Source organism: Leuciscus leuciscus, assembly GCF_965113295.1.
Source record: "Leuciscus leuciscus genome assembly, chromosome: 3".
Taxonomy (NCBI): Eukaryota; Metazoa; Chordata; class Actinopteri; order Cypriniformes; family Leuciscidae; genus Leuciscus; species Leuciscus leuciscus.
In genome coordinates, this window is record NC_138727.1 from 4,118,641 (window position 1) to 4,132,565 (window position 13,925).

General features: G+C 36.3%; 1 protein-coding gene across 1 annotated transcript in view; it reads right to left on the reverse strand.

The window, feature by feature from the left end:
• Positions 1 to 13,925, reverse strand: part of gpc5a (glypican 5a) — a 195,539-nt gene that overhangs the window by 59,519 nt on the left and 122,095 nt on the right. Inside the window, exon 7 of the mRNA XM_082163830.1 lies at positions 2,965 to 3,115. Coding sequence (XP_082019956.1) covers positions 2,965 to 3,115 — 151 coding nt within the window. The remainder of the gene's footprint in view (positions 1 to 2,964; positions 3,116 to 13,925) is intronic.

The window sequence follows — 13,925 nt, forward strand, 5'->3', positions numbered from 1 at the left end:
ACAATTCCCATCCCACTGTCATGGCCTGCTGTTTTCCGGCTTCAATCTGTGCTACATCACCTCTCAGGCTATATAACCGCTGTAACTGGCCTGATGAGGAGTGTATCATGAGCTTCCAATGCCATAATTGGCCACCGAAGTGCCCCGGTCCATTAAAGGATCAATTTAAATACAACAGGATCATTACAGCTCATCAGGTGCAGAAGATCACCTTCAAGCGTTAGCTCTCGATGAAGAGCCACCGGGCGGTATCATGTAATCCCGTCCCGAGACAGGCTATTAATTAACAAGTGCTCACCGAAGGGACCATCCTGCACTTCCTCTCATTGTGTCTCCTTACTGGAGATCAATGCGACTCCCTGCCGATACGTCTCGCTGACGCCTTTTGTTTTCCATACCAAGTACGCAGCGTCTGGATTCGCTGCCAAACAAGGGAACGCACACAGGTGACATTGACATGGGTCGTCCTTTTGTGCGAAGACTCCGGCGCACTGAGCCAGAATCACACGTCTGTTAATATTTCATTTACTACAGCGCTTGCGTTTGTCTCCATTGCATTTCTTTCTTTCTTTCTCCTCGCTGTGACCCGCTGAATATCGGTCTCAGCACTCACAGATATGTTTCAGTGTGAGGCAGGAGCTCGATACTGATCAAAAATTTAGTTATTTTATGTCTGGAAGTAAGTGGGGATTTTTGTGTATCGCTGGCGAATGGTTTTAAGTGACAGGTGAGTAACGGCAAGACTGATGTTTTCCCCCCATTGTTTTTTTTATTTTTCATTTTCTTTCTCATATATCAGCAGCTTTAGGGTTTGAGAGATCGAAAGAGACTGTAAACTAATGAATATTTTAGTTTTCCAGCAACTCTTGCTGAACAAAAAATAATTTTAGATCTAAACTTCACCTGCACCACAGCATAGTGTCCTGATACAATGTTCCTCACACTGTGTTTGTTTGTCTCATTTCTGAGTTGGAAGATAGACTGGAACTTTTTGTTTTCCTATTTCATGCATTTCACTGTGATTTGTACATTTCAAAACTCACTTAAATTGACAAAACGTCGACTCTGTTATTGAACTGAATTGAATCAACATTGAACTGACTTGAGTTGAATAATGACACTAATGTCTTCTTGTAGAGCTGCTTTACAGTAGATTTGAATTAGTTCCATATTTGATTAAGTTTGCATCATTGATTGTATTTATAATTTATTTTTTTCTGTTTTTGAAACCATCTGTATTGCACGCTGTAAACCTGAATAAGTTGGCAAAACTCACAATTTTGAGGTAATCAGTTACATCAAAATATTTAAGTTAAAAAAATTAAAGTTTAAGTAAGCAGAACTGGCAGATTTTTATTTTATACACATTCATTTTACTCTTAACTTGAAATATTTGAGTAAGCTAATTCATACTTTTAACTTAAAATGATCATGTAATCTCAACTTAAATATTTTTTTTTTGTAGTGGAAACTTTGATATGTTTAACTAGCTGATTTACAGTAGTAAATTTTAACTTGCTAATTGGTAATACAATGCTTTGATAGCATTAGCATAGCTAATGCTAAATGAATATGGCAATATTTAACAGAAAACTGTTCTAAACAAGCTCATGCTCCACTCGACACCACGAGGGCAAAACATTACTAATAAATCTCACACTTAACATTAATTGTCTTGCACAAAGACATTATATAACACTTGATTTTAACATTTTCTGTCCCTTTTGAGTATCATGACAAAGCATGAAGGGAAATCCCAACCCAGTTTCAGTTAAAAGTGTGTCTAAATTAATGGAAACAAGCTTATAAAACTCAAAACAATGAAACAGTTCATATTACTTAAAATCTGTCAGTTTTGTGAACTCAAAAGAAAAAGAAAGTTCTAAATACTCATAAAAGTTAATTTGATCGAACTACTTTGTTTGATTTAAGTTTACCCTACTCAAATTCATGAATTATTTTGAGCATTAGGGCTTGCAGTGATAAAGCGTATCAGAATACCGGCACACACAAAAACGTGTGTAACGTCACCGTGACGTCACTGAAGTCTCCCCTCACTAACTCAGTTGTTGTTTTGTCTCAATGCAAACATCTCATGCTTTCTGAATGCAGAACCCCCGTCTGAATAACTTCGCGCGTCGACGGCTGAGGCATGACATGGTTTGGGACGGAGCGGGATGAGAGGGGAAAGACTGTGATAAATGAGAGCATCGTCACAGCGTCCCATGAATTATGAGAGGGGCATGAGGCGGCGCTGACACAGTACGGCAGATTGACAGAGGAAGAGGAAATACCGCTGTGATGCAACGGCACGTTTAGATGACCCAGAACGCCCCTACCCAGAGAAAAAGTGTGGGGCGATTAATCAGACGAGCATACGGGAGATAGAGGAGGTTTGGAGAGAGAAGCACGCAGCTCTTGAGGTTGATTTAGCGGGCCACGGGTCAGAGATCCAATCCCCTCCGGAAGATGAAGTAATTACCAGATGGCCACTTTGATTTGTTCCACTTTTCTTTTCTTTTTTTTACAACCACGTTATTCTTGATTGCATAATTCATTTGGAGGAAGAGGAAATGTCTGGAAAAATGTTTCTCTACGCTTGACCTTAATTTTGCCACTTAATTACACACTGATATCAAGCGTCAATGGAAGTCTGATCTGATTCCGCCTACCATTCAAATGTCAGATGTGGTATTTTCTACTTGTTATCTCTGAATTATGATGTACAAAGGAGCAAAAAGACTAGGATTTGATTTGCAGGTTTAAAATGAACAAGAGGAGATTGTGTTCACCATTAACTGTGTTCATCTTCCAGTCCAACAAGCGTTCAATCTCACCTCTATAACTATAGTTATGGCACATGTTACGTCCTTAGGGACGTTTAGAGTGTTTTTGTGTGTGTTTCTCTTTTAGGTTCCCTTCTGTCTCTCTCATACTTTCTATCTATTTGAGACAATTACTTACATATGGGGACTATTCTTCTCCTCTCTGCCGCTCCGTTCCCCGATCCCCAGCATCCGTCCTCGTCATCACAGTCTCCACTGTATCCGTCTCCACTTCCCGTCTCGATTTGGTCCAGGGTGCCCAGCTTCGGGATTGACCTGCCCTGCAACAGCTGGAACACATACAAGATATGTTTAAACTTCAGAATTTAGTATTTCAGTATTTTTATTTTTGATTGATTTGAATCAGATTTCAAACCACAAATGAAAGTTATTTAGATTGTGGTTGTAAAAAAAAAGAAAAGAAAATCTGATTGCATGCATTTCTTTGGCTGTTAACAACCAACCAGATTTAATTAAATAGACCAAAAAATAATTTTTGCTACTTGCCTTGCTGCTTAGCAAAAAAGCCAAAATAAATAGGAATGCATGATATAATGGTACCGTATCATTTTTTTTTTGGCCAAAATTGGAGATTTGTTTTAATTGTATTATTAATCAATACTGGACATTTAACTAATCCTAAAAAAAAGAGATAAAAAAAAAGACATATTATATTTTAATATTTCATTATTTTGGAAAAATGTTTGACATTTATTTGGACAAAATGGTAGAAATTTAATAATGGCCATGCACTTATCAGTTATTGGCCACAACAAAAGTATTCTGCATCCCTAAAAAAATAGATTAAAAAAAGACTGATTTTAATATTTTGGACGATTTTTTGACATTTATTTGGACAAAATGGTATAGAATTTTAATAATGGCCATGCACTTATCAGTTATTGGCCATAACAAAAGTATTCTGCATCCCTAAAATATAAATGAATTCAAATCCTGCAATACATAAACATGTGCACTATCAATTAATAAAAACCTTGAGCACCAATCGAAAGCAGGATCTACTGTTGAAAGCAATAACACCATAATATAACATGGAACCTCAAGAAAGAAGCGACACAAATGAAAACAATGTTGAGATGGATAGACATATCTATGCACTGTATAGTGTGAGTGTATAAAACAGTAAATATGTCCAAAATGCTCGTGTTTGTGAAAATCCTGCACATCGGTCCCTCACGGCCAAACAGGGGTGATTAAAGTCCAGACACTTAGTGTGTTCAACCTTCAATTATCAAGATGGATTTAAAAAAAATATAAAAACACAAAACATTCAGTTTTAATTGATATTTATTCCCAGGTACGCATTTCCAGATTGCATAACGCTTTTAATGGAAACACTGTATTCTCTATTTGCTAATTGAGCAATCTGCTTGCAACAATGTGAGCAACCAATTGTGGTTATATTCATCATTCAAACAACCTCTCCGCAAAAACAATAATGACAGCAACGTGACTCCATCTCTTGAGATCTGTGCCTGGACATGATGACCTTCAGTTACCCTCAAAATGAACTTTTGCACATGGATGAATGGGTTAGCAGCAATTACAAACTCTGAGTGCACTTGAGCCACATCCGTTCAGGCTACAGGAACATTTAATTATCTAATTGAAATGCAAGACAACCTCTCAGATATTGAAAGCGCTTTGTATTTATCAGGTAGAGATCATTGGGCTGTTACAATTGTCTGTGGTAATTAGCAGCTGTAGTGGCTCAATATCTGCAGATTAAGTAGCCGAACTAATGGATTATAGCAGAGCCATGATGGATGAGTGACTGCGGCTCACGCTTAGAGGTCGCCTCCGATCCACACGGAAAACTTCAAAATGAAACTTTTGGAGAATGGTTGACTACCATTCAGAACGGCATACTAGCATTGACTTGCTATTATTATAGTATGCAGGATTGTTCATATGAATATATGACCCACTGCATTCGCCAACATCAGCACAGCACACTATTGTTTGGATAACTTCATAATTACAGTGTGACAAATGATAAAAGTAGTGATATATTTATAAAAAAAAAAATATTTTCACTTATCACTTTTTATTTTATTTGACTGCCAACATTCATTTCTGAAATCATAACTAGATGTCATTCAGATTGGATAATAACAGCATTTTCTCTTGACACATTATTTAGTCTGACTGCCAAATATTTTTTGATTAAAAATGCTAGACATCTGGATGCCACTCGTTGAGTTAAACATGCACATATTGAGATCATGTGGGTTACGCTTTATTTTAAGATGCCATTGTTACAGTGTAATTATACATTTCAGTACTGAGTAATTAACTACATGCACTTACTATAGGGTTAGGATTAGGGTTTGGTTTGGTTTGGTTTAGGGTTAGTTTCATGTTATTAAGCAAAATTTATAGTTATTACTAGCATGTAACATATGCAACAATGACACTCAAAAAAAGTTGTAGCATACATGTTGAAACATATACAGTTGCATTCATACATACTATACAAAAATGAAGTATGAATTAATATATTGAATATAGTCAAACAAGAGAGCAATGTTTGTTTCAACATGTTTTTTTTTGTGCCTTTGTATTGTGCAAACATATTAATTCAGTTTTATATATACATTTCATTTCTTTCTTTATTTCCATTGCACTTTAATAAAGTAGTTTCTTCACAACGACCTCAGCCTATTCCCATTTTATTGCATATGTCCTTTGCTATAAAAAGTGCTTTGAATGTTTCTCCCGAGGCACACAGGCAGAAAAAGAAATAATGCAAAAACATCTGCATGCAAATGCATAAATTACACTCAGTCAGGCCTGTAGCAAATATATGTTACCCTTCTGTAATTTTCTTTCCGACCGTAACCAGAAAGCCCGAAGCACCGAAGGCCTTTATCTCGCTGAGGTAAAAATGTTCAATCTCTTATCTATAGAATGACCACGTTCTCCTCTAACGGTGAGGTGCATTGTTCCTCGAGGAATCCTCAATGTTCCTCCACGGTTTGATTGACTGCCTGAGGTTAGTCGACTACCTGCAGTGGTTGAAACTTTTTACAATCCAGCTCCCGGACAATTGCAGAAACATAAAAAATAAAAAATAAAGGGAAAATGACCAGGCATAGTAGAATAATTATCTTAATCTGGATGCATCTATTTAGCTGCCAGGCAAACCACTCAAACTCATCATTGCTTCAAACCAGAGGAATATAAATAATCTAAAAAGCGAGCATAATGTAACACTTATCAGCTTGGCTCATGAATATTAATGATGTAATCTGAGGTGTGCCCAGCTGATCTGCTGAAAGACCATAGTAAAAAGCTGCTAGGAATAGTAGGATTTGCACTTCCAGCTTGCAAGATTCCTTGTAGGCCTCTAAATTGTTACAAAAAAACCCTCGTAAAAATCCTCGTTCATTACGGTTCACTGCAGAGCGCAACTCTGTCTAATGCAGTAGGTATGAAAAGCATGCTGGTCACTTTGAGTTCATTTAAACACAGTTATCATCTACAATCATCTTCATAAATATCAGGAATGAGACTGATTCTCATGTTTATTAGTAACCAAAACACTGCCGTCACTGACGTTCATGCTATTAAGAAGCTCTCCCATTCCATTCGTCTTTGAGATGACTTTATACGCTTCTGAAGAACTTGAAATCAATCTTAATCTTTTTTTTTTTTTTTTTTTTTTTTTTTTTTGTAAGACCTGAAAGTGAAAATGATATCTCTGGAGAAGCATTGCTTAAAGAATGCCATCTTCTGTGAAGATTATGTGAATCCCAACTACATTTCTAAGAAGTCTGGTTATCTTCCAGGAAATATATTTTGCTTTTGGCATTGCCTTTAAATATCAGTGGCATCAGGTTTTTTTAATACACAAAATATTAAGACAGAACACATTTTAAACTACTTTTATGACTCTCATATATTATAATATGTTTTTGCATTGTGGCATTATTTTTAAGACAATTAATCATTTCTTTCAATTCTGAATTATATGTTATTTCTTCAGTTTTATTGCTACACTCTTCCTTAATTTTATTAACTTTTTTTATGTTTTTGCATTGTGGCATTATTTTTAAGACAATTGATCATTTCTTTCAATTCTGAATTATATGTTATTTCTTCAGTTTTATTGCTACACTCTTCCTTAATTATATTAACAGGAAGAATTCTCATTAAATACTTGCTCATGTTCAGGGAACCATAAAACATTAATTGGCCAAACCAGCAGAAAACGAATGGGAGAGAAATTAAAGGAATAGTTCACTCCAAAATGAATGATTTCTAACCCTGAAGTTATTAAAACAAATATGATCGTTCTTTTTTTCAGGGAAACACAAAAGGAGATATCGCAGAAGGTTTAGCAGGATGTCTAAGCTGCTTCATATAATGAATGGGAATGTGAGCTGTCAAGCTGCAAATATTACATAAAATAACCATAAATAGACTAACACCCAGAACACATCCCGTGTGCTATAAAAATACAGTATATGTTATATAGTATATGCTAATAAATGCTACAATCAGGGTTTGAAATTAACTTTTTCACTCTGAAAATGTTATATATTAATCAAGAAACTTTGCTGCCGTACCATGAGTCCAGTAGGCGTAATGATATAACGCAGCGCCTGCGTTACACTTTTTTTGAGAGAGATGCTAATGGTCCTGTCCGATTCAATGATCTATGCTAAGCTATGCTAAAAGTGGTACCGCCAGACCCGGAGATCGGCTGAATGTATTCGAAAACGGTAAGACTCAACTGTTTAACTCTGGGGGAGTTGTAAAATGAGCCTATTTCCAAAAAAAAAGTGTAGTATCCCTTTAAATGATCAATTCATTCAAAACACAGATTCATTCGGGTTTGAAAAATGATGCTGCATCCCAATTCGCCTACTTATGCCGTGCCCCAAAAGTATGTACTGTTTTTGTGAAGATTAAGTCCAAACCTTTGAGTGTGTAACAGAAGATAGGCAAGATTTAGGACAAGCTACTTCGTTGTAAATGCGTCTTTAACGGAAGCTCTGTCACTTAGTCATGTGCATCTGGTCACCGTTTCAACTGCCCTGTCAATCATCTTATCACAGTTAAAATCCTCCACATTCAATTTTATTTAATCTAATACCATATCAGAGAGAAATGAAGAAGAACGCTGATATCACAATTGTGGGGTTTTCCATACGGAGACTCTCCTCATGTGTTTGCAATTTGCATAATGATGCATTTAAAAGTTAATAATTTTTTTATAAAAGTTGCAACACAATGCTGTTGCAGATAAAATATACCGTGGATAACATTAAATAAATGGCTGATTATTAACCACTCAAACCCCTTTATCTTCACCTCTCTTCTTAACCGTCGGTCACGCACATCCGCCATGTTTGTAGTCTTTTTTATTTGGGTTTGTAGTTCTAATTGAATCCTCGTCCACTTCGGATTCTAACTGAAAAAAGTAGACACTAAAAACACTAATTTCAACATACTATGATTATGGACACACTAATTCTAATTTCAAATACTATTTAGGATGGATAGTATGCAAATAGGGATGAAGCATGTGTGAGTCATTGAATCGCTCTCTAAACCGATTCGTTCAAAACACTGATTCACTCAAGTTTGATATGCTTGTGAAAAGCAGTGAATCAGTCTGACTGATCTATCAAGTCATGCATAAGTGTATGTGACACTCATACATCATAATTCACCAGTGATTACACAAAAACACAGGGTATTGATTATAAACGCTTTCTATACAAATGGAGGCAGATAGAGACTATGTTTGTCAATAATTTGTCAATCCCAACTACATTTCTAAGAAATCTGGTTATCTTCCAGGAAATATCTTTGCTTTTGGCATCGCAACCTTTATGCCTCTGAAATAGCAATGGCATCAGGTTTTTTTCATACACAAAATATTAAGACAAAACAGTTTTAAACTAACAAAGTCTTTTATGACTCTCATATATGTTTTTGCATTATGGCATTATTTTTAAGACAATTAATAATTTCTTTCAATTCTGAATTATATGTTATTTCTTCAGTTTTATTGCTACACTCTTCCTTAATTATATTAACAGAAAAAAAAGCTAATTTAATACTTGCTCATGTTCAGGGAACCATAAAACATTAATTGGACAAACCAGCAGAAAACGAATGTGAGAGAAATGAAAGGAATAGTTCACTCCAGAATTAATTAATTTCAAACCCAGATGGAGACTATATTTGTCAATAATTTGAGCTAAAGCACCGCAGAAAAATGATGAAGTGCAGTGGGAGAACTAGTTGAGACGCTAAAACTAAAAAAAGTAAAACTTAAAAGTAATGCCTGTCTTTTCTTATCAAGCACTTTTCTCAACTCAAAAATCCAATTCAGCTCTTCTTAGCTCATGAGCCAGAGCTGAAATTTCTTTTTTTAGGGCTGACGCCTAACTCAGATCTTTACAAAAACAGAACTGCACACCATGAAACACAATTGTACAGCCTATTGTGTCTTCTTGAGCGGTGCACAATGAGTGTAAGCCCTGCAGAACCTTACGGCCTCTTACAACAAAATACTGTGGTCGTACCATGCAACAGTGATGGGATGCTGGTAGTACTATGATACTTTGGAAGACTAAAATGAATGTATTTACATGGAACTCTAAGGTACATGTAAAAACAAAGGTAGTACCATGATACATGTCCGGAAAACATATTGCTATGTTACATGTCCAAAGAACCATGGACGAACCATGGTACGTTTTGTTGGATCTGGTTGAGGTGAATTACATTTATTTATGTAGTTTTGCAAAAACTCTGCAAAAGGCTTGTGGAATACATTGTCTCTTTAAGATGTGTGTGACCATCATATGAGAGTAAAAGAGCAAACACAATCCTTACTCTAACATGGAATTGTACTGGAATGGTAAAGAGTGTTGGTACGTGACAGGAGGGCCTCCACTCAAGGATATAATCTGATGAATAAGTCTAAGAATGTTCCACGTATGGTTGAAAATACCATCAGAATTTAGACTTTTGAGCAGGAATATAATACTTTAATATTAATGTGGCACTGGAATCTGCTTCAGAGATTCTGGTTGAATCAGAAAAAGCTATTTGTCTTCATTTGAAGATGGTGCTGCTGACCCAACAATCCTTACAGATAATAAATAAAGGGAGTTTAAGGATAACTTCTATTACATAAAAGCAGCAGCACTTTAAAGTACTATCCAATAATATCCTGAAGAATATAGTGACATTCAACTTAATAACAACTATAACTTAGAGGCCCTGAAGTATTACTGGGCTTGTAAACATGTTAAGGTCTACAAATTTCGATCGCCTTGGCCTTGACCATGTGCCCTAACGTACACTTTGAAGTCCTTTGTTTGACATTTACTGTCACTAAAGCTACTATTAGTGGGTGGTGCACTGGATGCTCTTCGTGGCTGTAATAATGAGCTGAACTGTAAACCATTGACATCTGTGGTGAATTTTTAATAGATACAATAGTAAACTGTATATTAAGCTAACCATGTTACTAACATCTAACCTTACTTCCTTTTTCAGGCCTAAAATGATAACACTTTGAAACACAATGTACTAAAACATTCTGTCCTGTGTTTTTGAATGTTGTATGCTGTGTTGCCATACCCCTTTTACTTTGGTTGTGTGAGTGTAAAAATAGCACATTTGGGAATTGAAACTAGACAGATGACTAAATTTGAACCTTGTGATTAACAACAAAGTTTGCTTTACCTAGTAACAGAAGGGCTTGCATATGAAGAACCAATCAAATTCATATAATTTCACCATACCTCCCTATTCTATACAAACTGTTGTATTTGTGTTAGCTGGTGGGATTCTCAATGGAATTTGTCCGAGATCCTCTGGCTTTGCTTCTTATTGGGGGGGGATTCTCTGAGAACTGCTTGAGAGATCCTCCAGCCGTGATTAAAGCATTTAAAGGACATTTGCTAAGGTCTGTTTGTCGATTATTCCTGCGCAGGAAGAAAGCTAGTTAGGGAAGCAAGTTAGTTAGGTAGACTATATATTAAACGTCGATTGGAGACGTTAGGGAATGTTGATTGGAGACAACCCAGGGAATGTCGATTGGAGACAACCCAGGTAGACTTAGAATAGAAAGGGAATGTCGATTGGAGACAAACCCAGATAGTTAGGTTTAGGGAAAAATCTACGCCACATTACAGCGGCGAATCGGCCCTCGAATGCCAGCGATTGTCTGCAGTGATTGCAATTGTTTGTCTTTTCACTTCCTGCTAATATTACAATGATTAGCTTTCGCTGACAGAATGTGCATTAATGCCTTTGTTAAAAGTTTGAAATGTTTAAAAAACTGCAACATTTCTGAATCTTAGCCCTGAAGAACATAAAAATCACAAGTCTCCTAGAGAGCAAATTGAGACTTTTAAGTAAGTCTTCTGCTTCTCAGATTGATCCTCTAAGAGAAAAAGAAACCAGATATCTCAATATCTAAAGTCCAAAGTCAGATATCTCAATATGAACTCATCAACACTCATTTTAATTCTCATAAAGACATTTAGGAGAAACATCTGAGACACGCTTGTTACCAGACGACCAGACGCATCTCCTCACATTCTGCAAACCATCTTATAACAGGATAATCAGCTTCCTCTTCAACCAAGCGGGACATTCATTACTAAATGTTTATTTGGCGTTCAAAATTGATTTATAATTTCTAATAACACACAAAAATCCTGTTATTTATTAGTCTTTATTCTTCATGAGAACAGGCCGAAACTAAACACAGCTGCACTGAGAAACGTTTGCCAAACCAGTGACGGGAGACTGCATAAATGTTTGTCTTATTTTAGTGCAATAAATTATTGAGGAGCATTATGAAAAACCTTTTGAATTGTCTTTGGTGGCTATATATCAGCATGAATATCTCAACATGGAGTTTGCTTTTAATAAGAGCACAGATCGGGTGTGATATATATAATTGTTTTTGCAATCCAACAACACGAGAGCACCTTTTGACCCAACGCGTGTCAATCAAAGACCTAATCTCGCCCCGTTTCCCCAAGGCACGAAACAAAGCGGCTTTTATTTGACAGAGGTTGATTGTGGCGGGCAGCTTTGGGAAAGCTCGGGTCTGACGTGGCTGACGGCTGATTTATCGTACAGTCTCAAAAGCCTATTAGCCCTGCTTCAGTAAATGAAAGAGCTTCGTCAAAGCCTTAATTATGATGCTGGCCGCAGGTACACTGATTTGTTCTACATGTGAAGCAAGTTCGAGAGAGTTCAGAATGATCTCAAGAACTACACCATACAAAAGTAAAGGTCAGCTGCAGGATTTGATTCAGATTGATATTAGTTTTAGAGGGAGATATTAACAGGTGAAATAAAACACTCTTGACAACAACATGTTTTCAGGCATCGCTGAAGGGGCTGTTTAGATTATCTCTTCATTTTGACACAAATTATCATATTTGACCCTGGATCACAAAACCAGTCATAAGTCGCACGGGTATATTTGTGGCAATAGCCAACAATACATTGGATGGGTCAAAATGATCGATTTTTCTTTTATGCCAAAAATCATTAGGATATTAAGTAAAGATCATGTTTCATGAAGATATTTTGTAAATTTCCTACCGTAAATATATAAAACATTTATTTTTGTGAGTGAATGCAGCACAATCGTGAACATAAATGGACAACTTTAAAGGAGATTTTCTCAATGTTTCGATTTTTTTGCACCCTCAGAATCCAGATTTTTTTAATAATTGTATATCTGCCAAATATTGTCCTATCATAACAAACCATACAGCAATGGAAAGCTTATTTATTCAGATTTCATGTAATGTATGAATCTCAATTTCAAAAAAATTGACCCATGTGACTGGTTTTGTGGTCCATACAGTATATAATATAGTCAGCTATAGTCAACTGACTTTATATACTATGACTATAGTCAACAGAGCCTGTCATCATCATCTCCTCTAATAAGACCCAATACCATTTGTTGTTGCATTTATTTTGGATGCTTTATACAGTGCCCTCCACAATTATTGAACCCCCTGGTAAATATGATCAAAATTGGCTGTAAAAAATAAATCTGCATCGATTATCCTTGTGATCTTTCATTAAAAAAATGCGCAAAATTCTAACCTTTCATTGAAGTAAAAGAATTGAAAGTGGGGGGAAAATCACATTATGAAATAAATGTTTTTCTCCAAAACACGTTGGCCACAATTATTGAAACCCTTTTATTAAATACTTTTTGCAATCTCCTTTTGCCAAGATAACAGCTCTGACTCTTCTCCTATAATGCCTGATGAGTTTGGAGAATAACTGACAAGAGATCAGAGACCATTCCTCCACACAGAATCTCTCCAGATCCTTCAGATTCCCAGATCCATGTTGGTGCTTCTTCTCTTCAGTTCAGCCCACTCATCAGGTCAGGGGACTGAGACGGTCATGGCAGAAGCTTCATTTTGTGCTCCACAACAAATTTTTGTTTTGATTTTGATGTTTGTTTTGGATCGTTGTCCTGATGGAAGATCCAACCACGGCCCATTATAAGATTTCTAGCAGAAGGCGTCAGGTTTTGATTTTTTATCTGTTGATATTTGATAGAATCCACAATGCCATGTATCTGAACAAGAAGTCCAGGACCTCCAGCAGAAAAATATGCCCACAACATTAAAGATCCAATGGTATATTAAATTGTACACATGGGGTACTTTTTATCCTTGTGTTCACCAAACCCATCTAGTGTGTTTGCTGCCAAAAAGCTCTGTTTTAGTCTCATCTGACCACAGAACCCTGTGTTGTTTGAAGATCCAGTCGTGTCTGACAATTAAATTTGCTGGAATTTGTTTTTGGATGAGCGAGGAGGTTTTTTTTTAAACCCTCCCAAACAACATGTGGGGATGTAGGGGTTGTTTGATAATTTTTTTTTTAGGCTTTCTGACCCCAAGACTCAACTAATCTCTGCAATTCTCCATCTGTGATCCTTGGAGAGTCTTTGGCCACTCAAACTTTCATACTCGCCATGCATTAAGACAGTATAGACACACGTCCTTTTCCTGGCAGATTCATAACATCTTTAGTTGGTTATAACTTCTTAATTATTGC